The sequence below is a fragment of the Lissotriton helveticus genome, chromosome 6 (assembly GCF_964261635.1).
Source record: "Lissotriton helveticus chromosome 6, aLisHel1.1, whole genome shotgun sequence".
In the NCBI taxonomy this organism is placed as follows: domain Eukaryota; kingdom Metazoa; phylum Chordata; class Amphibia; order Caudata; family Salamandridae; genus Lissotriton; species Lissotriton helveticus.
In genome coordinates this window covers 949,058,410-949,083,831 of record NC_136067.1, presented here as the reverse complement: position 1 = coordinate 949,083,831, position 25,422 = coordinate 949,058,410, and the positions used below count along the sequence as shown (strand labels likewise).

The following is a 25,422-nucleotide window of genomic DNA, read 5'->3' as shown; positions in this document are numbered from 1 at the left end:
ACCAAGCATGTAAATCAAAGAACTGCCACGTCTTAGCATGCAGCCCTCATATTTATTCACCCTTGCACGTGAAGACGCCAGGCTATACCACTGTCTGGACGTCCCCATGGTATGTAATAACCACAACAGATAACAAAACCCCCCTTCGTGGGATGCCCCAAATGGGTCTGTCCAAGCTAACCCAGCAGCTCAATTGTATCGTATCCTGCTGTTCCTCTCATGCGTGTTCAGGTCTTTGTCACCCTCAGAAAGATCTGTCATTGCACATCAATCTACCTTCAGTATCCACTGTTATTCCTTCACTTGGAACAACAGGCAGCTCAGCCAGTGCACCTAGGACTTAACCAGACACACCCTCAACCATTCAATCACAGACTCTACCACATATAGCTCTGCTAATGCACTACAATCATAACCTACAGCATCAACTGGTATTCCAATTCAGAGACTTTGTCACCAGTCCCCTCAATGCACCTCACCCCTGACCTGCAGAATTCCTCCTCTTCCGGTGCATGGGTGTACAAACTGCCCTGCCAATGCTCCTCCTTAGCACCATCCAGGACCAATTGCTGTTCCATAACTGACACCAACATACAGCTCTGGGGATGCACCCCAGCCCTGACAGACACTATCCCTCGTTTTCCAGTACTGAGTCACCAGATCTGCCAATGACCCTCAGTCAAGCCTCCCTTCATTGCAAGCCAGACATAACCCATTACCATGCCTGGCATTTCACCTTTAGAAGATGGTACCAAGGCCTATGAACGGCTTCTCACCACTTTATTTTCAGCCCATCCCCACAACTGGCCACTGTGCATGGTGAGTTACTTTGGAGCTCGCTTCTATGTGCTAGTCGAATGTTACTCTACAACGTTGTGCTCCACTTTACAATACTCCACTCTATCCCACTCCACTCTATGCCACTCTAGGCCACTCTACTCTAGGCCACTCTACTTCACTCTATGCCATTCCACTCTTCGGAACTCCACTCCACTCTACTCTGCACCACTCTACGACACTCCACTTTATGACAGTCTACTCCATTCCACTGTACGACACTCTACTCCAATCTACGTCACTCCACTCTACAACATTCTACACTACTCTATGCCACTCCACTCTACGACACTCCATTACAATCTATGCCACTCTACTCCATGGCACTACGCCACTTTAAGCCACTCTATACCACTCCATTCTACATCACTATACTCTGACACTTTACTCCACTGTACTCCACTCCACTCTATAACACTCTACAACACTCCACTTCACTCTATGCCCTCCACTCTATGACACAACACTTTACTCCACTCAACGACACTCTACTCCACTCTATGACCCTCCACGGCACTATAAGACACTCTGACACTCTCAATACTCTATGCCCCTCTATGCCACTCAAATCTACGATACCCTATGCCACTTTAGTCCACTCTTCACCACTCCACGATACACCATTCCACTCTATGACACTTTACGTTTCTGTACACCATTCCACTGCACTCCATGACACTCTACTCCAGTCTACAATTCTCCACTCTACTCCACTCTAACACTTTACTCCACAGTACAACACTGAACTCCACTCTGTGCTATGCCACTCGATGTCACTCCACTCAATGCCACTCTACTTTATAACACTCTACGACATCTCACTCCATGCCCCTCCACCCTAGGCCCCTCCACTGTACAACACAACACTCCATTCAACTCCACAACACTCGACTCCACTCTATGCCAATCTTCCCCACTCCACGCCACTCTATGACCGTCCACTCTACGAGCCTCCACAACACTCTATAACCCTCTACTCAATGACCCTCTACTCTACGACCTTCCACTATATGCTGCTCCACTCTGTACCACTCCGTACAACGCAAGTCCACTCTACTACTCTCTGTGCCACTCCACTCTACGACACTCTATGCTCCTCTACTCCACTCTACACCCCTCCACCTTACGCGCTGCTACTCTATGCCCCTCCACTCTACGCCCCTCCACTTTAACCTCCTCCATTCTACAAGCTTCCACTCTACGCCGCTCTGCATCACTCCACTCTACACCACTCTACTCTAATCCACAACAGTATTCTGTAATCCACAACACTCTGCTGTAATCCAGGACACTCCTCTCTTATCCACTCCACTCTAATCCACAACACTCCACACTAATCCACGAAACAAACTCCACAACACTCCACTCTACGACCCAATCCACTCTACAACACTCCACGGCACTTCATTCTAGCCCACTCCACTTCACGACACTCGGTTCCACTCCATTTTACCCCACTCTACTCCATTCCACACCACTCCACTCTACACCACTCCACTCCCCACTCTCCTCTATGCCACAAACTTTTAGCCATACTGTACAGCAGCCACGCTGGCGAGGCACTTGGCTAAAACACATTTGCAAAGCTAATAGCTCTTGCATTAGCGAGACCTATTGTCCTTGTCAATGCTTGTTTAGATAAAGTTATTGCCGTTGAGTTAATATAAGAAGTTTTGTAGCTGTTGGTCTATGTTGTTTTAATATTGATGATTTCATGGTTTGATGTTACCTCATGTTACACCATTGCATTGTATATAGTATTCCTTTTTTGTGATCAGTACCTTGAAAAAGTTGTTCCTTCCATGTTACACGCCCCTCCAGGCCAGACAGAAGAGGGGTCACTATTACCAAGGCCCCATATGTTTTTCAGGGTCAGGTACTCGTGCTTCAACAGTTATTTAGAGGTTTTAAAGCAATTATTTTATCTGTCAGGATAAACGCTCCCAGTGATTTGTCACACCAAGGCATCTATCTGGCATAATTAGTAAGAAACACTGTGTTCCCTCACAGGAGGATGGTGCTCAACAGGAAAAGAAGAACGACCTGGTCCATCTCACTTACCGAGGTGACATGCTTCATCACTGGGCCCCTCCTCGCTGTGGGGGGTTTTCTCTGGTGCTCTTTATAGAGGATTGAATAGTGTGCCTTCCTAGCATTCAAACCTATAGGGGACACTTAGTTACGTGCTGTGTAGGGTGTATTAGAAGTACTTTATTATTCGCTACCTATCACATGATTAAAAACAATGTACATAGGGTCATCGTGATGTAGGCCCCCATTTTTGCATCTTCATCTTACTCCCCACTTTCACTGCCCCTAGCAGGTGTGTGGCTTTCGTCAAGACAGGTTGGTAATCCTAACTTCCTAACATGAACCCTAGCTGGTGAATATGGATAATGAAATCTGTCGGTCGTGAAAGGATAGTACTCCCCCTTGTCCGTTCAGTACAGCCCGTATTGGACCTTTTGACCTGTCAAAAAGAAAATTCAAAAGGTACACTCATCGTAATTTGTGGTAGTCGTTGTGTCTCAGCATAATGATAATTGACCTGTAGTTATCAATGTAAAATAAATTAAGTTTGTCACTGCGCTCAACAAAACATGTTCCACCACACACAATTCGACTTTACCCACCACGATAGAATACATTAATCCGGAGTCGGACATTCAGTTTTTTTGTTGTCTTCTGTTTTTCTCGTCGATCCGGGACTAAATTAAGGGCACATTACTTTAGACGTGACATGCCTGCGCCCCTGCCCCTTATCTATACTTACTCCTTTCCCACCTCTAACTCGAAATTTACAACAGCAGAACACCCACCATATTGTCGGTTTACCCTCTCGTTTACACCCTTGTAACAGCAATTCATGATTGTAGAATTCACTCATCCGGAAGCACGATGTGGAATTTCAGTTTATCATAGCATATTACTGTGATTTGAAGTATCACTTTGGTGCCCGCAAATATCTGTGAATCAGAAACATAATTTGGTATTGTATCACAGGCTGCGGGTGACATTGTATGTTTGTAGGTTCATTTTTTTTGACATTGTATGTTTGTATGAATAATACATAGGACCACTGTTCACAATACCCTCCATTGTAATGGTATTCAACCAATGGTACATTGGTGTGGTGTTTTTTTTAATTACAACACAAAAGGGGAATACGACACATATAAAACATCATGCTTGAGCATTAGGTTGACAAACATCTAATCAGAAAACAATTGTTACGATTGCAGAAGTGGGTGTTTCTCGTTTTAAATATTTACATGCCAGTGGGCCTACTGACCTTAGCATTATTGCTGGTGTGTTCTTCATGACACTTGTTACATTTCTCGTTTCTTCCCCCAGTGAGCTGGACTACTATGATGCTGTCACAATCAATGAAAGGTGCCAGACAATCTGTGACCAGTGGGACAGACTTGGGACGCTGACTCAGAAGAGGAGAGAGTCACTGGAGGTAGAACCGTTCGGCAGGAGAAACTTAACAATAAATACCTATCTTCCTCCTTGAAAGTTACTTTTGGTTCCTAAATGAATTTCACCCACAACTTTCAATCTTTGACCGCCAGCCTGAATTCAGTAGTTTCCTAAGTTTCAGCATATATACCCACCTTAGGGCATGTTGCCCACCACCAATATTTTCGCCCACATTTTAATTAGGCTTTCTCCACACCTCTCTGTATTGGTCTTTGCACTCCTAAAATGGCATTGGGAGCCCCCCACTTACCTTGCAACTGTACCCAGCAGTGAGTGCTATTTGTTTAAACCTTCCACCACTCGCCAATATTCCTTAGGGGGCACAACACGTTCTACTATATTCATCCTTCTCCCAGTTGGTAAGCATCCCTGAGCTAAGGTTTCCTCCTTATAGGATAAGTGTTCCCATACTCTTATCTGCTTCAGCAGCCTTTGCATTTCGTTCAGGCAGGTTACATTATTCTCACAAACACTCTGCTGGTTGTATGCCAGAATATTCAGTACCACAATATGTCCTACAGCAATATCAACAATAGAATATCAAATACCACTACATCATCAAGGTACGCGTGTATGTAGGTATGTGTAGGTGTAATATTGTTAGCGTCACATCAACTTCCTTTGAAAATATATACATACACATACTTACCTTGAAGATGTGTGGAACTTCACAGTAAGCAGCGACTAAGAACAGGAATATGTCCAACAGTCAATGTCTCCGCAGGGCAAAATAAACTCCTAAATGTTGTGGTATTATCCCTCTATGCCACACAAGAGGGTACACAAACCACAATGTTAAGTTGCATGGGTGGGTAGGACTCGCACACGATTGTTGGCAATGATAACATTTCACCAGCACTGGCTGGAAGTCTGCTATATTGACTCGCTGAATCAAAGTATGTTCTCGTCTGTGTAAGTCGGAGTGGGAGCACACAGTGATACGGTTGGGGTGCTGTCATTTTGGTATATCTAGAAATATACATTAACAAAGCAAGACATATCCACGTCAGCTTGTCCCATGGGCACCGGTTGATCATTTGAGAAGCACAAGTGGAATTCATGCTTATAGTTCCACCTGGGCTTCTTGAGGGTCTGGAGAGCCATCTCAATCAGTCTATTTTGGTTAAATTCTAGCTTCTACAACCCTGTCACCACAGGGGAAGGAGTGCCTACTTTCATTAAAACCCTCCATCTCCTCAGCTGACCATGTGATGAGGGAATAAAGGTGTGGAAGGGAATGGGTGTGGGGGATTTACCTTCCACACCTACTGTGGGTGTCTTTGTTGAATAATGAAGGGTTCCCAGTCCTTCTAGCATATCTGCCCTCTTCCTCCTGATCCCTTCTCATCCCTCTTACGCCTGTAGACTCCGGAGCTCTCAAACATACCCACATTGAAAAATTTTGTATTCAATAATTGTGGGTGGAATAAATCTCAGTCCATCATGAGCCCAATGTTTTCATAATCAACTTTTGTTTTAAGACTTCAGGTCTTTGGCACCCTCAGCTCATCAGTAATGATAGCATAACTAGATGCCATTGAAAAGTAGTCCTTTCTCACCTGGCCTGTTAGTGAGAACGACTATTTCACCTCAGCTGTGGCTATCAAACGTTTGGGGACCTGTTATGCTAACAACATCTGGGTGGCACTGTGAATGCCAGCAGTCTGTGCTTTTTGATCTCATAGTGCCTTTTATGAGTCACAGATATGATCCTCGCTCTTACCAGGGTTGAACTTTGAAAAGAATGAAAAACGACAAAAACCCATAAAAATTAACCTGCAAAGGCAATTCATTTTAATTTTCTTGCACATGCATGACAGTGGTAGCGGCTTTTATAGCTCTCTTCAGCCAGGCTCAACAAAGAACACTTTCCTCATATTTAGGCAAAGCAAAAGAGCAGAAAATTAACAATGTATCCTAATATAGGCTAATATAATGGAAAACTAACATGACAAGGGAAGAAACGTGCTGAGGTGCACAATTCAATCAAAGGAAAATCGCATGAGCATTGTGTAAAAACAACTAAAGTGCATATAACTGAAAATAAAAAATAATAGTAGTACAATACAAGTAGTTTATTAATATAGTAAAAACTTCATCTCACATATAGTGGCATTCACAGATCTGTGACTGAAGGACTGCTAACCAGTTATTTGAGAGCACACTAACTGGTATTACATCTTAATCAATGCATAATTGCTATACATTGTGATGCACATTTAATTTTTTTTTACATTCCTGCTAATGTGGAGTTGAACTGTAGTGAACTGTGGCCTGTTTCCATTCTCTTCAGAGGACAGAGAAGCTTCTGGAAACCATTGACCAGCTCCACCTGGAGTTTGCCAAGAGGGCGGCCCCCTTCAACAACTGGATGGAAGGCGCCATGGAGGACTTACAAGACATGTTTATTGTTCACAGTATAGAGGAAATCCAGGTAATGAACTCTTTAAAACAGCCATTTTTATAACTTCAGCCAGTAAAAGCTACTGCAAAGCTTAACCTAAAGGAATCTCTATTGTTTTTGGTCATTGGGTACTGCCTGGCCACAGGCGTTCTTACAGTAGCGGAGTTTTAAAGTTGTTTCTGAAAATATTGTACATTTTTTCCCTTTTCACAACATGAAGAAACCTTGTTTATTTTTGTGAACTGTATCATTACAAAAAGTGACCAGGGGGGCGTGGCTTGAATGCCGATGGCGGAGGTCGCTTAGACGCTCGGCTCCGCGATCGAGCCGCCTTTTATCCTGTTCCTAGGGCATCCAGGGCGCCCCCGACCCCCACAACGGAGACCGCTGTGGGTCCTGAACCGTTCGCAGACGCTGGGGATTCGTAACGAGGCCTGCAGACGGGTACCGAGGGACTACGGAGACCGCGGAGTGGAAGCCAAGATGGCGCCCGCTCCGCTTCAGGGATCCTAAGACGGCCGGAGGCCCTGGAGCGGCCGTCACCCCCAGCGCCCCTAACGTGGCTGTTGCTTTCCTGCCTCCGCTGGGGGGACAGCACCGGAGACCGACCCCTTAGAGCCCAGGGACGCCCAGCAATTGGCCGTGTGGGGCCCCGAGTGACCGCCGCGGCTCCCTGCCGCGGGGCCGAGTGGAGGAAGGGAGAGGAGGCACGGAGATCCACATCGCGCTGCCGAGTTCGCTGCGGCCATCCGCCGTCCTGATTCCTGATTTCTCTGGTAAGCGGACCTGAGCCTACGGCGCTGGGGAGAGCTTTGTAACGCCCCCTCCCCCCCCCGAGGGCTGGAAGAGCGGCGTGAGTAGCACCGCGGTGCTTGAGCTGGGAGCTAGATGACCGGCAGCGCCTGCTGCTGGCGACGGAGACGGAGGCTCCTCGGGGACCCACTGCCCCCCGTGAACTGCCCATACCTGGCCTGGCCCCCCCCTCCCCCCGAGACTGGGGTCGATGGATTACACCTGGCCTGCGCGCTGAGAGCGGAGAGGGCACCTGGACCGCCCGCGCCGCGTTGCGCCGGCAGAGACCGCCATCGTAATCTGACCTGGGGGTCCTAGCCGGCCTGATGACTGATCCTCCTCTCGGCCATTGCCCAAAGGCCTGCTCTCTTTGAACACCAGCTCGTGGCAGAGGAGTGGAAGACCGGATAACGGCGCCATTGCCCGCAGTCACGCCACATCGGCGGGAAGCACCCTGCTTGACTGTCCCCCGCTCTCGCTGTGACCCCCAGCCGAGGACCCTGAACGCTATGGGGAAGACAAGAGGAGCCAAAGGAGGCACCCAGACTGCCTCTGATGTGGAGACTCCTGATAATGAGGAGCGCCTACACCCGGAAGGATCAGGGAACCCGCACCTTGAACAGCAGCTCGACAAAATCCTGGTGGCGATCACTGATACTCGATCGGCCCTCCAACAGGACATTGCTCAAGTTGCGACGAGCTTGGGATTGCTCAGGGCAGACTAAGGTAAACTCTCGGACAGGGTGAAGGAGGTAGAGAGCTCAGTGGGACTCCTGGAACCGGCGCAGAAAAACTTGGACGCTACAGTGAGGGACGCCCTATCCCGCATAGAAGCTCTGGAGAGACGGGCGGAGGATGCGGAAGGACGCAATCGGAGGAATAACATTCGAATAGTAGGCCTTCCAGAAAAAATTGAAGGTGAGGACATGGTGGCGTATCTAGAGGATTGGCTGAGGTCGGTGGTGGCGCCGGAAGGGCTTTCCCCCTTCTATACCCTGGAACGAGCGCACAGAGTGCCGGCCCGACCACCGCAGCAGGGCCGACCCCCACGACCGGTGGTGGCACGGCTACTTCATTTCCGCGACAGAGACTTTCTACTGCAGGCTGCCAGGCAGAAGGATCCTTTACCAGGTGGAGAACAGTCGAGTGAACATTTTCCCAGATTACACGTACGAGACGCAACGGCGACGGACCTCCTTCCTGGCCATTAAAAGGGAGCTACGCGGTGAGGGCATCCAATATTCCCTGCTTTTTCCGGCACGACTCCGCATCATCCTGGATGGTACAACCAAGTTCTTTGATACCCCGGATGACGCATGTGGTTGGCTTGAATTGTACAGGGCTGGCAAAGATGGCTTTGGGACCTCCTCCCAACCCACGTTGGAGAGCAACCTACAGCGGAAAACTAGGAGGATCCGACATCGCAGAGGCAGGACTACTTGACCCTCGATGGTGGAAACTGAGGCGGAACGACGGGGAGCGCTGGAGATGGTCTCTAATATTTCTGGCCCCCAAGGTGTCCATATGACTGAACTTTCGGAGCCTGGCGAGAGTGGGGGCCACTCGGACAATGAAGGGTCTGGATCTGACAGCGTGATACTCCCAGTGGTCACCCCGGAGACGGCGGAAGGCCTGCTTGATGAACAATAACGCTTTCGGGTGAGCCGGCTCTGGTTGGGGGGATGGGGGCGGACGGGTGGGGAGGTGGGGGTTTGTGGAGGGAAATGTTGGGTAACTGACTGTGTGGTGGGTTGTGGTTGCGCCCTATTTGGGCCCTAATGACCTAGGTCTCGGTCGCACTTTAGTAGCATTGAAGTGCGGGGACCCCCTATCGACGTTCGGCCCCCATATTGCCCTTAAGGCACACCTGCGGTGACTACCGTCAGGTTAGTACAAGGGTTTTTTTTCGAGGGTACAGTTTGGATGGGAACTAGATGGTACTATTTGGAACCTGTTCTGGGGAGGGTGGAGAGGGATTCCTGTTTGAGGGTTGTTTTTTCGTTTTTAAGGGGGGGACTCGCCATCGGTATGGGTTTGACTGGGTGCTTGCCTATGTTTGAGCTGTGTTTTGAGAGACTGGAGTACGAAATGTGGGATAATGGCTGATATGTCAACTCTGAAATGCATCACTTGGAATGTGCGGGGTCTGCACTCCATGTCCAGACGACACAAAGTCCACGCTTACCTGGTGCGCAGAGGCGTACAGATTGCACTACTGCAGGAAACACACCTCACCAGGTCTGAGGGAATAGCGCTACAGCGCAGATGGCGAGGACAGGTGTACAACACCACGTACTCAGCTTATGCTAGGGGCGCGTTGATATGGATAAGGGCTGGGGTACCCTTGCAGGTGGATAGGTACACTGTGGACCCAGAGGGGAGGTACGTGGCACTTGCTGGAAAGCTAGGGGGAAGAGATCTGAATATTTGCTGCATTTACGAGCCTAACACGGACCAACTCGCCTTCCTGTCCATGCTATCGGGCTCCCTGGCCCGCTATTTGTCGGGACCCCTTCTATTGGGCGACTTCAATTCAGTGGTGGACGTTAACCTGGATAGATCTCATCCTCCCCTCCTGGACTCCCCGACTCATCGGGTGGCCAGGGGCAGGATGGACTGGCAGGAGAAATGGGGACTGGCGGATATCTGGCGGGCCCAGCACCCACACACCCGGCACTACTCCCATTTTTCCGGCATGCACGAGTTGCATGTGCGGTTGGATGGTTTGCTAGGATCGAGGGAATTAGTTTCCTCAGCTGTGAGGTCTGAGTACCTGGCGAGGACTATCTCCGACCACAACCCACTATTAGCTGATTTACGGTGGCTTCTGGGCACCCCCTGTGTGCCGATTAGGAAGCTGCGCCCTGAGTTACTGGAAGATCTGGTGTTCCGCAGCGACCTAGAAGACAAGATCACTGGATACTTTGAGGTGAATGAGGGCACGGCAGGGGAGAGGGCCACGGAATGGGACACCTTTAAAGTTGTGGTTAGGGGCTATTGCATAACGCAGAGGGTTGGGGTGCGTCGGGTCATCCTAGAGGATCTGACCAAGGCTGATCGGACACTCCGTGAACTGGAAGTTATCCGCCCCGGCCGCCCGGAGCTCCAACAACAGACCTTGGCAGCAAGGGAGGCGGTGGCCGTGGAGGTCGAGCGGCTGCGAAGCTATGACCACAAGGCTTACTTGACTAGGTCGCTTGCTGAGGGTGACAAATCGGGGGCGCTTCTGGCTTGGCTTGCCAACCCGACGAGACGAACCTCGCCCACTGTGGCTATGCGTACTGCGGAGGGCAATGAGGTCTATACTCAACCCGAGATCCTTGACTGCTTTTGGCGTTACTATAAGATTCTGTATCGCAGTAGGCTGCCGCCAGACACTACCCCAACTGACGTCTTCCTGCGTGATTTGCCGATCCCCATCCTGGAGCCTACACAGGCGAAGGACTTGGGGCGAGATGTGGAGCTAGGAGAGATCCGTAGCGCCATAAAAAAGATGGCGCGAAATAAAACACCGGGCCTAGACGGACTCCCAGTGGAGTTTTACTCCACCTACGCAGATCTCCTGGCCCCTAGGCTCTTGGTGGTTTACAAGGAAGCGAAGACCCTGGGGCGCTTACCTGGCTCGATGCGGGAGGCCCTAGTGGTACCCCTGCTCAAGCTCGGTCGGGAGGGCGGTGAGCCGGCGTCCTACAGGCCGCTATCGATGCTCACAGTCGATTACAAGATCTTGAGCAGCGTTTTAGCCGCACGTCTGTTGGATCCCATGGGCTCTTTGGTGCATGTCGACCAGGCGGGTTTCATTCCCAAGCGTAATACTACGATGAACATCCGCCGTTTGTTCTGCCTGTTGGAAGGGAATCACGCTGATGCTCCTGATCCCATGATCCTCTCGATTGACCTAGAGAAGGCCTTTGACAGCTTGGAGTGGATCTACCTCCGCAGGGTCCTTGAGCGATTTGGCCTGGGAGAGGGGTTCCTTCGATGGACCACGGTATTGTATGCCTCGGCGGTAGCTAGGGTTAAGTCGGGCCAGCTGATTTCTCAGCGCTACCCCGTGGAACGGGGCACGAGACAGGGATGCTCGCTGTCCCCGCTGTTATTCGCCCTTGCTGTGGAACCGCTGGCTATATCGATCCGCACTGGGGCCCATTACAGGGGATTGCAATCCCTGTCGGGACACCAGTATATTTCCCTATATGCTGACGACCTACTGCTTTTCCTCGAAGACACTGGGACGGCCTTAGCCGGGGCTGATGCAGTGCTCACAGCTTTCGGAGAGGTATCAGGTCTCCGAGTGAACTGGGACAAAACTTGCCTTTTCCCGGTCCGCAGAGATGAACCTCAGCCGGACACTCCCAGGGCGATCAGATGGGAGCCTGCTTGTTTTAAGTATTTGGGGGTGCACGTTTATCATCGCCCTGCTGACACCCTTGAGGGCAACATCTCCAGATGCGTCCGGGCGTTAAAAGGAAGCATGTCTTTTTGGTCCACCCTGCCCCTCTCGGTAGCGGGACGGATTGCGCTGCTGAAGATGGTGGCGTTCCCTCGGCTTTTATACTACTTCAGGACACTTCCGATCTGGATTCCACGATCTAGCTTTCAGAACCTAGACTCCTTGATCGTGGCGTTCCTCTGGGGCTCGGGCCGCCGCAGGGTTGCGCTCAGGACCCTGATGAGACCGAAGGTGGAGGGGGGTTGGCGGTACCCGACTTTGAAACGTACTATTTGGCCGCCCAACTGCAGGCTTATACTCAGGAGGTGGCGTGGGAGTTTCGCGGTCCGGAAGAGACACAGGGATTTGGCATGCCCAGACATGTCTTGTCCTATATCGCACTGCAACAGAGGCTCGATTCGAGGGACCTCACCCAAGAGGAACTCACCATACGGTTGTGCTGGAACCGAGTGCACCGCAGGCTGGGAGTATCACGGCCCTATGCCCCGGAGATCCCTTTGGGGATGCTCACTGCATTACCGCATGGCGGCGACTGGTCGCGGCTGGGAGTTTGGGAAGAGGTGGGCATACAGCTCCTGGGTGACCTCTATGAGGACGGGACGCTATTGCCTTTTCAGGCACTTCTGGAACGCTTTGACATTCCCCGGGGCGATTTTTTGCTCCACGCGGCGGTCACAAGGGCACTCCAGGCGCACTGGAAGACTGGTCTTGAAGAACCACAGTTGTCAGCAACATGTCAGTACGTCATGATGTCTGCAGGGATGGTTAAAGCAGTAACGTGCCTGTATTCCAGGATGGTCAATTAGAGATTATCACCCCTGGAGGTGCTCAAGACCCGTTGGGAAACAGACATAGGGAAGGATATCCCGGAGGCCACGTGGGCCCAGCGTCGAGCCTGGAAGGGCACGCGTAGTGCTCGATTCCAGTTGGTCCACTTCCATATATTACATCGTGCCTATTTGACCCCGGAGAAAATACAAAAATATTTCGCCTCGGAGACGGCAGCCTGCCCTAGATGCAGGACGCTTGGAGCGGACCTCATTCACATGTTATGGTCCTGCTCCGCGCTGACCTCCTACTGGTTGTTTGTGGGAGACACGCTGGCCGGGGTAACTGGAAGATCCCTGCAGATTGATGCGGCGGTGGGGATTCTACACTGGTTCCCTCATACCCCCAAGAATAAAATTTCTAGTAAGTTTATCGACTTGGGGTTGCTCCTGGCTAAGCGGGAAATAACCAGACATTGGAAGGCGCGGGTTGGTCCAACGGGCACTAAATGGCGCAATGAACTTCTCAAGTGGGCGAGGAGCGAGAGCACATTGCGATATCAGCTGGCGAGGCGGCGACAGGACGAGCGAGCACTTGAGGCGGCGCAGGCTTGGGAGACGCTGGTGCAGGCCCTGCGCGACCATGACACGCACACTGACTCTGATAGTGTTGATGAGGAACTGCCTAGACCCCCGTAGAATGGCATTGGTGGGATACTCCCAATGGAAAGAACACTGTCTCTTATCACATGCTCTTTGAGCATATACTACATTACCGATGGCGGGTTGGGAGGGGGGAGGAGGAAAGAGGGAAGGGAAGCGTCATTCGCTTCCGCCAAGCACCGGAGACATATACCATTGGGAACTTGGGACCTAATCCTCTGGGAGGTTCAGACTATTTGGGAGGGGAAGGGTGTTTCTTTAGGTTGTTTGGAAAAGCAGAAGAGACCTATTCATTTTCCACCTGTTTTACGTTGAAGGTATGCTGAGCCATCCACTAATGATCCGATACAAATGCCGCCCGACCTCCGGGTTGTGGGCTAAATGGCCGTGTATGGATGTTGCTCTACCGCCAGTGAATTTGTTATGAACCATCGGGCGGGTGCCTACTATGTGATTATACTTGATTCCTGCAATAAAAATATATTTACAAAAAAAAAAATAATTACAAAAAGTGACCAGCTGTGTGCCTACATATTCTGTAGGTTCCCTGTGTTTTACTTATTGAATTCTTTTTTCAAGGGATTTGTGGTCTGTGTTTACTTTGTTTATGTGCGTTGTAAACAGTTCTCATGTATTTTGGGATTTCCAGTTCATATAATGCATACAGAAAGCAGCGATCAGGGGCGGCTCTAGGCTCATGGCGGCCCTGGGCAGGGAGCGTAGGTAGGGGGCCCCGGAAGAGGGGGTTCGGGCGGGACGGAGCCCCCCGGAGCTCAGGAAGGTGTTTTAATATAACATCCAGAAAAGGCGTTAGATGACTAGTACCTGCGGCTGCTCCTACCCCTCCAAATTCGTCTTAGAATAAAATTTAGGAGGAGGGTATTGTGACACATGACGTGGCCAGCAGTGGGTAGGGAAAAAAAGAAGCCAATCAGGAACCAGGAGGAACACAGGCGCGGAGGCCAGTGAAGAGGGGGGGGGGGGGGTCAGGGTGTTTGGAAGTGGAACAGAGCCAGAGGCCACCAAATCCCTGCCAGGGGCCGCCACACAAATATGTATCCATCCTCAGAGGGTTATTATATTAAGGATATATATTGGCGTGGTGGCCTTGTGCAGGTGCACAGGCTGCACATGCCTAAGGCCGCCCCTGCAGCGATGTAAAACAGACCCCTGCAGCCCATGAGGTGCAGGGTGGCCTTTAAATCGTCAGGGCCCTGACAAACCCTTTAGAGGGCCCCCATTTCGGCCTGGCCAATGAATATCTGGGAGGTATGGAAGACTCAGAGCGTCTCTTCACATGCTGAAGGGAACCTCACCATTTTTTGTTACACCACTGACAGAGAGACTTCAAGCATATCTACTACACACGCTAACCTCATGTCTTTCTCAAGGTCTATACATCAATCACAATGCATAGTCTTCGCACCACGTACCCAGCTCTCACCCAGAGTCTTAATTCAATTGTGCCTCTCATACAAGTTAGTCCTCATCTAACTGCTTGGCAGTAAAAAAAGCTAAATAAACTGGTCCTGTTCAGGAAAAGGAAAACTTTATTTATTTTCGATAGTGGCATGAACATGCCTAGCAGATTCTCGTTACAGAGTAACAAGGCACTGCTCCTAGGAAGGTATGGCACCCAAAATATCGTCTCACGGAAATATTGTGCCCTAAATATCGTGTACAAGATGATCGCTCCATTGGAGTTAACTATCTGTAAAGGGTATTTATTGCTCAACATTCCTGACAGAAGATATTTTTGCTAACAGGTTCCTCGTTTGTGTGTTTACATAGACAACGTATGAGCCAGTGGCATGGGCAGGACTTGATAAAGACTCCATTTACATATCTGTGCTCACTTCTGGTGCATGAAGAGGTAAGAGGTGTTAACTACAGTCACGGCGCAGGCTGAAGCAACAATGAGTTGTGGATATATATTTGTTTTTGTGGGCAGTAAATCCTGGCAGGGTTGTTGCCTCCATAAGCCGAGGAAAGGCTACAGCCTTGCACCATCACCGAATGGTGATGCAAAGTTTCTACCAATGGCCCGAAATATGAGGCTTTCTTAGTTAAAGATATTTGCTAGGCGTTATATGTGTCAGTATCAGTGGCCATGGTGGCGTGATGAAAGCGGTACCAGTGGTAGCGAGGAAGTGGCAGGCGCCTGGCTAGGAGTGGGTAATGCAAGGGACAATCTAACAACAAGGAGATATACTCGTGTTCCACAAAACAGAAGTATAAGATTTCCTCTTGTCTCAACAGATAGTAAAGTGCCCATGTTTCAACCTGGTTAAATCTGCGAAAATATTTGCATAATTTTTTGTATGGTTTTCCCAAAAAGAGGATCTCTTCCACGATAAATAAAAAAAAGTAATTAAAGCATACAGTTATAAATTAACTTTTTTCATCTTTGCATTTGTCCAAGTATAAATTCCATTTGCAAGACTTGCGACAAGATTCCGACCAAAATGGATATTGTTTCTGTGAATCTCACATGTTTTTGAATACTTGTTGCTGGGGACCTATTAGAGTAGTGCTTTCGGGCACGATGGACGTTTGCACCTGTTTTTTTGCACCCAAAGGCACTTTCATATCACAGAAGGGGCTCCAGATGTTGGGGCCCCACCTGCAAAACAGATCGTACAGGTGTACGTTTTATGCCTGCACATTCTCAAGTGGCATTCAGTCATTATCGAGGGGGTGTGACCCATGAAACTTGGGCGCGCTGTGGTCTCTGCCCCTGCACCATGTTACCTATGGAGCACAGGTGCTAACAGGCTTCCAGGGTCACACTGAGTGTCCATCACATTCAAAGTGGCATCCAGGAGTACACCCTTGAGGATGCCTCTTCTTGGGAGTGGGCATGGCAATGCCAGGGATCCACCAGGCATACCCCCACAGGCAGGTGCAGTCAACCACTGCTCTTGCCTGTGGTGAAGATTCCTGACCCTGCTGAAAATCAGGCCATTTCCCTGAAGTGAAAGTTGGACAGACTGTTTGAAACTCTGGGCCCGTGTTTCGCTGCTGCGCTGTCCCCACTGCAGTTCTTAGGTTGTGTCTACCTTCACCATTGTGCTGGGGACAGCACTTTTTTAGGTTGAGCCTTACCCAATATTTTTTGATTTTACTAAAATAGTATGCATAATATACTCACATGTAGAGGTTTTCAGCCAACACTCTTGATCCATTGGCTTGTTATTGTGTTATTCACATTTATCTTCGGCCCGCTACAGCATGGGGAAGGTTGTCAGACCACTTCAGCCATTTGTTAACTTCACTGTGAGTGACGGTATTCTGCTCTTTCACAAGGAGCACATAGACACACAAAGTAGTTCCCTTAAGTGCTACTAACTACTATTGGCAATACGTGCTTTTTGATACCCAGAAATATATTTTTGCTTTAAGGCAATTCTTTTCTAAGATGAATGAGTGGCGGGCAGCTTATCAACAATACATTTGAGCAGAACTGTGACACAAAAAAATGAGCACTGACAAAGTTAAAAGGATGGCGGCCAATGACATACTTGTTTTTTGTAATTTAGAAGACGCCCATGCTCTGTGGAGGGCACTTTCAATAATGGTGGTCCTAGCACAGAACACGACCATGTGCTGAAGTAATGTAATACACCCCAGGTGCAACTTACACATTTTAACCATAGAAATGTTTGTGAAATGTATGAAATTACACAGGGATCAAACCTTCATTTTACTAGGAATAACTTGCTCTAATGTCAATTAACCTATGTGAATCATATACACTTTTTGAGTTGTTCATTGTCTGTTATTTTCTTTCAACTTCTCCATGTAGAGTTTGATCACAGCCCATGAACAGTTTAAAGCCACTTTGCCCGAGGCGGACGGCGAGAGACAGGCCATTCTATCAATCCAAACCGAGGTGGAGAAGGTTATCCAGAGTTACAGCATCAGGATCACTTCTAGCAATTCTTACACCAACATCACGGTGGACGAAATCCGCACGAAATGGGACAAGGTAAATCTGTGTTAACAGCCTAAAAGGAGAGCGCACTTCGCGCTTTTCTGAATTCATCCATTGAATAGCACTTGTGCAAACTTTGCTGTGTCTACATAAAATAAATCATGCACACGAAAACTGTGTTTCCTACCTACCTGCACCAGGGTCATTACTTTCCAAGCCCCAGATATCTCAGTACCTGCATGTGGGACATCACTGCCCAATCCCAGGTACTGCGATGCCTGCATCTTGGACATTGCTTCACAAGCCACAGGTAATGTGATTCTTGTATCTAGGACATTTCTTCCACAGCATAAAAAGCATGTGAATTACTTGTATTCATTTAATGAATATGTACTCAAGATGTAGTTCAGAGATGCAATCGAGCATGGTAGGAAATATGCTATAACCTTTTGCCCAGAAAAATCTTTCAACTGACGCGATCAGACTTCAATGTATTAATTGGCACATATTTTCACACTTAAATATTGTTATTCCACCAAGCTTATTCTGGACAATTAAATCGTCTGACATATCATATATTGTGATCATTTACAATGCCATTTGGCATTGGAACAGAAAGGCCACAATGCAGTGGAGAAAAAATACTTTAAATTTAACTCCATCCACAATTTCTTAAGAAGCTTCTATACCCTTTCTGGATTCTCTTACTTGTTGATCTGGCCCTTGTGTCTTTCTTATTCATTGAAAGTATAAACATATCTATTAGCAATCAAATACTCCATTTCCAGGTCTCCTTAGCCTACAGAGCATGGGCTGTTGCTGCACAGAGGTATTGTTAACTTGCTTGGAGTTCGCCCATTGTTTACCATTCACTGGCCTCATGGTCACTCTTATTTGCTGCCTCCTAATTGGCTAGTGCTTCTCGATGCCACTTCCTGGTCAACAGTTTTGAGCAGCAACCGAGTACTGATTGATTTACTTTTATTAGTGTTCTTCGCTGTCCATTCGTTGTTCGCAGGGCTTAAGGTACTATTTTATTAATTTTCTTCCCCCCACTGCTTTTTTCCTTACCACTTCTCTTTGCTTCTTTCCCTCCAACCCCCTACATTGTGTTCCTTCCTCCCTTCAAACCCACACCAGTGTCCTTGTTGCTTTATCCCTTTCACCCGCACCCTCCTGTTGTCGGTGTTGCCTTACCTTCCAGCAGTCATAACAAAAAAAAGCGATATGCCACAGCCTGCAATGGCCACCTCATAGCACTTTTTTAAAAATAACATTCTGTTTCCTCCCATGTTGTCCAATGCCTACCTCCCAGCCTCCCTCCTGTTGTTCATCGTGTCCAACCCCCACCTCCCAGAAGGAAAAATAGTGAAATGACGACCGCTGGCCGTCTCATAGAGCTTTTTTTCTAATTTTACTTTTAGCCATGCTGAACAACATGGCTAAAAGATATTGGCAAAGCCAATAGCTCACACACTGCTTTGCGAATGCTTGTTAGATTGTAAGTAAGCTAGAGCTGCATTCTCATAGTGTTGAGTGCAAACATTTAAGAAATATGAATGTGTTAAGAACAGAAAGAAGAACCAGGCTATGGTTTATACATAAGAATATAGATTGTCTGACGTCCCTGAGCTGCACCCAATGGTGAGCCTTCATCACTTTGTGCTTTTGATCTGAATTACTATTGCTGCAGCCACAGTCTTGAATAACAGAGTCTGTCGGGAAGCTTTGTTAGTCCTCCGGACACAAAACAGGTATGGTATTCATACCTTAGAGTCCCTCTGACAAAGTAACTAATAAAATAAATAATATAAGCTCCATAGTACAATGAACTGAACCAAAAACAACCAGTTGTATTTTTGAACATTTTATGGTAATTCTGTGGCATTACAAAAAAGTATGTGATTCCAAACTTGAGTTGCATGCATATTTCACACACTGACTACTGCTTCAGGAAGAAGACAGTAACACTGTAGTTGGCACAAAGTAACAGCAAAAGAGGGATTAATTGAATCATCTAAGTGTCTTGTTATAGGTCAGAGATTGCTAGGTGTTGGGCTTTTTTGAGTTTGTTGTACTAAATGCTACTTGTCATCAACAAAGTAAAATCAACACACACAAGCATTCATAAACACTATATCTCTCTCAATTGCCTCTCTCCAGTCTAATGTCTAAAGAGTCCTGGTGCAGGCATTGCTAATGATTTTAGGACGTGCTTTCATACCTTTGTAACAGTGGGATGCTAAGCAACCCTGTAGTGTGTCAACCAACCATCAGGAAACAAGTGGGGATTCAGATGATAACTGGTTTTGTGTATACATTCATTTATCCAATGACAGGTAAAGAAGCTGGTGCCACTAAGAGATCAGTCCCTGCAGGAGGAGCTCAACCGCCAGCATGGAAACGAACGCCTTCGTCGCCAGTTTGCTGCTCAGGCTAACGCAATCGGACCCTGGATCCAGAACAAAATGGAGGTAATCACATATTCTCGTCTTTTGTTGTCACGGTGCATGTTCACTACTATAGGCCCTACTCTATAAGTGGGTACCATTTTGTCTGTCATTAAATGTTTGTTTGTTGAGCATTTGGGTTTGTATAAGAACAGAAACAATGAGTCATTGATGGGGCTCGATTTGCACCTCTATTTTACTGTTTCACATCAAATTGAGAGTGATAGATCGTTAATGACTGCATTGGCATTCTGATTATATTGTCAAAAGGTTAACTAACTTGTTAGAGAAAGCAGTAACAAACATATCAACCAGCCAACTAGTATCAGTGTTTGAAATTTACACAGAGATCGATAACTGACTGGGTGGGAGTATGAAGTATACTCCCAGAATCTGCAAATATTCTGCAGGGCATAGAGGTAACAAAGTGGCAAATCATGTGTTCTTCCTTTGTTATATTTTGGTTTTGAGTGACTTTAACTTAACACATGCATAAGCACAGAGGTCACATAAACTCTTCTACAGGCGGTAGGGGCTACAGCGCACTCTATGACAGCTCATGTGCTTCCTACACTTCATCTTTCACCCAAAATAATAATAGGTGGATAGGAATCTCATAATAACCACACATTACATTATCTCTTTTGGTAAAGAAGGGGTTCATTATTTCCTACTAATTATGTGTTTTTGGTATAGGCATATTGCCAAAATAACGATTGTTATATGTTATATTATATATGTATCTTGCAAATATAACTTTGATTATATGTTATTTTTTCTGGTAATCAATGTAACATGTATTATATCTTCCTGGTATTGGTATTTAGTCAATATAACTAAACTCCTTGTTGTGACACCTATGTTGTTCTACCAATATTAAGATTACACTGCTTGTAAAATATTCTTATTCGAAGGAAACGCTGAAACACTAATAACTTCTCAAATGCCTCCTGGTTCCATTCGAATTTTTAACATGAGTCTTTTAGCATCACAATAGATTTCTTGATGTGTTTGTTTGGGGAGTAGTAGAGTGTGATGGCTTAAAGTGTTTTTGCCCCATTTTTGTTTGAAATGGAGGAAGATAACCTGCCGCTTCCTGTCCCCCCAAAATCTCTTCTTTATGTTTGCTTTTCACGTGTGACTTTTTATTTTCCCGCTTTTTATGTTTGCACATACAAAGCAATTTGCACTCATGCCCCCTCTTCCCTCGCCAGCTTGACTTAAAATTCGTAAATCAGTGCTATTCTTTCATTGCTGTTTTTTAATGAAGTGAGGGGCGCTAGAACCCAGAGCTACTCTGAGTCTGTTTATCTGGTTCTTGGACTGACAGTCTCCAGACCCAGTGATGAGTTCCACTGTAACCTAGAGGAGCCAAGGGCAGAGCAAGAAGGAATGTAGATTGGGCCTGAATGGATACCAGCTTGTCTCCAAGCAGGTCTACAGGCAGACGAAACATTAAAAAATATTTTGTGTTCAGGTGCTTCTCTGAGTTGAATGTATCTTTCAGTCAGAAATTAAACATAGGGGAGACTGTTAGTGGGTCTAAATGTAACAGTCAATGGGGCGCTCTGAGGACAGAGAAGGTGAAAGGTCCTCTCAGAGGACACCTTTCACATCACACAAGATCTCTATGCACACCACATGTAAGCCCAAAAACATACTATACATTCAAGTGGAAGTGAAGGGCCCCAGTTATGGAAGACTGAATGGATTTTACTTAGAGAAGGTCAGTAGGTTACTCTTACAGGGGTGCAGATAAGTGAGCTTGTATCCCTAAAATGAATCTCACTTACTGCCAACTGCAGTCTCTACATCACCTAGTGAGTGGGCTGCAGCTGTAATGTACTAAGGATGTAGGTGCAAACCCTGTAATAGGTCACAAACTTCAAGCTCAAAGGCAGGAAAGTGAGCGTCAGTCAGAAAGAGCAGAAAAACAAAGGTGTCCAATCAATCTGAGGACTTTAACTACACCATACTAAAGGTGTCAATGTTTTACAAAAGTGTTTGTGGAATGTATGGGTTATGTTTTTCACATTGGTCAGTTAAGAAAGCTCATTTCAGTATGAGCTGAGATAGTCATCGTGTTCTAGGTAAAGGGGGTACCCTGGAACCAGGCTTGAGCCTACGAGTTGGTTATCTATTACTTTTAACCTGATGTGCAATGAATGTAAAAATATATATATATTTACCAACTACTGTTTGGACCGCCTAATCTTAACATGGATTGCATATTTCTATTTGGAGATCGAATTAGCAACAAAGAAGTTGGTAAGGTCTGAGATTGAAATTGACTTTAAGGTGATCCATTTGGAGATGTTGTCAGGTGAGATTGGTATCATGGGGGCAAGTTGCTTGGCCCTGTTGATCTAGTGCTTGCTATTGGCTGTGTTGTGAGGTAGGAATCAGTAGAAAGTATTGCACTTGTTGAATAACTTAGGTATCAGCTTCTGTGATAGTTGATATGTAGTAGGCAGCTCTAGCTGTGTTAATTACGTTTTTAATAATAAGTGGAGTATTTTCAGTTAAGTTCCATGTGGAGTTCAACTTTGCACCATTTATTTATTGCTTACTGTTTTACTACTTACTTCTGCTGGATTCTTGGTTGTGTGAGATTGGGGAGGGCTTGTGTGTGTTAAATTACAGCTCTAGGGGCTGTGAGTGATGATGCTGGTTGGACCGTTGGGAAAGCCTAACAGAACGTTGACAGTGGATTCAATTGTGGTCTCCGTAGTGCAGAGGTCTAGTTTGAGCACATTAATGGGGATGACCTTGGTGGAGTAGGACTGCTGCCCAGATGGGTTGCAGATGAATATCTGGATAGCAAATTGATATGTCCAATTTCACTAGGAAGAGGCATTCAAGGGCTGCAATGGAGCTAATAATCTGGTCTAGAAAGTTTCCTTTAGAAAATGCATATCACTGGGGTGATTTTTCTCATAATGTTTTTGTGTTTTATTTTTTATCAGGAGGTAGCCCGTAGTACTGTTACAGTTGGTGGACCCCTGGAGGATCAGATGAACCAGCTGAAGCAGCATGAACACAATATCGTCAGTTACAAATCAAATATTGACAAGTTGGAAGGAGATCACCAGCTCATACAAGAGTCCCTTGTTTTCGATAACAAGCACACCAATTATTCAATGGAGGTAAGCAATGACCATAAGCCTTTGCATTGTTCTAAAGCAGTTCCATAACCTTGTAATTTCATTTAGTAGATTAAACGCCACATTGAAAACAAAATCATAGCAGAACAGAATCTTTTTGCATCTGATGCAAACGCCTTGTGTTTGTTAATACATAGTACCGCCACTTCTGATATCTAAACTAAAACAAATAAATACTCTTGTGAGAACTTGGGCTACTGGTTGAGGAGGGTGAAACCCAATTCAAACAGCAACCACAATCCTTGTCAGGGTGAGGCATAAACAAACCCTAAATTAACTTGTGCTCATTCCTCTGATAACTCGGCACAGAAAAGTCAGGTTTAACTTAGAGGCAATTTGGAAAGTATTTATGCAGCACTTCAAACAGTAATAAAGTGAAAACACAGCCAAGAACCCCCCCCCTACTAATTTTGAAAAATAGAGAAAAATTTAAATAATGAAGCAGCACCAAAATGACAAAAATCCAATCAGTAGAACCAGAAATATGCTATTTAAGAATATGCTATTTAAGATTTAAGTGAAAATGGCGCTACTCGCAGCTCTCATGTCGTGAGAGACTGGGAGAAAGTCACAAGTTCCGGCTAACTGAGATGGAGCTTGGGCGGATATAAGGATTAGGTGTGTCCCGCTGAAAAGTTACCTTCTCAGTCCAAGGCAAAGAGTCCATTTCGCAGTGAAGGAGTTCGCAAGGAGCAGGGGAGCATCGCGAACAGTCATCGTTGTAGTGCAAGTTGTTGTTGCGGGCGGCCGGGCCGAAACTTCGTGATATGGCTCCCAGCGGACGGTAGATGATGTAACGCGCAGGGTTTGATTGACAGAACTTCGTGTTGGCTGGCAGGGCGAGCGAAAAGATTTCGCTCCAAGGGCCCCAGTTGCAGTCACGATTAGTCTGAAAACTTAAATTCAACTCTGCTGAGGCCACAGCAAGGGTCCAGGACCAGAGGGTCACCACTTGGGGTTCAGGGGATTACTTCTGAATCTTAGTGGTGGGTAGGCTGTTATGTCCCTGTGGCTCTGAACAGGAGGCCAACAGACTAGTCCTTGGAGTTACTTTGGAAGCCCTGGGTGCAGGTGCAGGTCCAAACCCTTTGACTCAGGCAGGAGGGCTGTAGTCTAGCAAGGCAGGAGTACAGCAAGGCAGTACTCCAGCAGGGCAGCAGCCGAGGAGAGTGGCAGTCCTTTCAGCAGCACAGCAGTCCTTCTTCCTGGCAAAGTCTCCACAAGTCCAGGAGTGCACTGAAAAGTTGGTGTCTGAGGTCCAAAATTTATACCTGGTGCCTCTTTTGAAGTGCTCGGGTGTCCTACCTACCCTGCTCTGGCTCCATCCTAACTACAAGGGGTATGCAATCCATTGCATGAAGGCAGGACACAGCTTATTAAAGTGTAAGTGGGGCTTTGTCTAACTCTTCCCTCTCATCCTGCTAGTGACGGCCCAACCTGCCAACACCTAAGGCCTCTATTGTGTGTGGCTGTCTAGGAGGAATACACAAAGACAAACTGCCAACTACACTCACTCATGTGACCCAGAGACAGGCTGCAAGCACTGAATGGATAGGGCGGGAAAATGCCAACTTTCTAAAAGTGCCATTTCAAAACTGAAATTCAAATTTGAGTGTGCCATAAAAGTGGATTTTTTTATAGAATGTCACAGACACCAGCCACAGTCTGGTTACCTGTTCCTATTTGGAAGTTACAGCTTATAAAATATATTAAGGCCTTGCAGTAGTGAAAACCAAATGTAAGAGTTTTCAACTACCAGGACATGTAAAACTTAAAAGTACATATCCAACTTTTTAACCACACTGTACCCTGCCCTCTGGACTGTCCAGGGCCTACCCTCAAGATGATTTATTTGTATTATGAAGGAAGATTTGGGACTGGACATAGGTTTCTTTCACCAAGTCAAAATGGTATATGAGACCTGAGACATGTTTAAAGGGCCACCTAAATGTGTGGAACAATCAGTGCTGCAGGCCCTCTAGTAGCATTTAATTTAGAGTCCCTGGACACAGATAATGCCACTTTACTAGGGACTTCCAAGTAAACTCAATCTGCCAATTGGGTGTAAACCAATGTTACCATATTTTGAGGCAAGAGCACAAGCACGTTAGCACTGGTTAGCCGTGGTAAAGAGTGCAGTGTCCTAAAAGACAACAAGAACGGGCTCAGAAAACAGGGGGGTGAAGGCAAAATGTTTGGGGCTAACTCTGCAGAAAGGGCTAAATCCAACAGTTCTCATTATATTACTTTGTATATTGTGATATTTTAGCTAAGCATTTCTGATTCTGGTGCAATTAATTAAACTTCTCTCTCTAATGTATACTTTACCACAAATATTTGAAAGAGGCATTTTAGCAAGCAGCTGAATATCCAATGTGGTCTGATTCCACTTTGAGGTACAACACTTTACCATCTCCAATGAAATCTTATCCGGCCTTGGGGTACAACAACCCACTTTCACCCTCTATAGCAAAG

At 46.8% G+C, this 25,422-nt stretch overlaps 1 protein-coding gene across 1 annotated transcript in view; it reads left to right on the top strand.

Annotated features, from left to right (window-relative positions):
- Positions 1-25,422, top strand: part of ACTN2 (actinin alpha 2) — a 296,075-nt gene that overhangs the window by 230,888 nt on the left and 39,765 nt on the right. Inside the window, exons 13-17 of the mRNA XM_078648602.1 lie at positions 4,192-4,300; positions 6,614-6,754; positions 17,205-17,387; positions 19,673-19,807; positions 22,750-22,929. Coding sequence (XP_078504728.1) covers positions 4,192-4,300; positions 6,614-6,754; positions 17,205-17,387; positions 19,673-19,807; positions 22,750-22,929 — 748 coding nt within the window. The remainder of the gene's footprint in view (positions 1-4,191; positions 4,301-6,613; positions 6,755-17,204; positions 17,388-19,672; positions 19,808-22,749; positions 22,930-25,422) is intronic.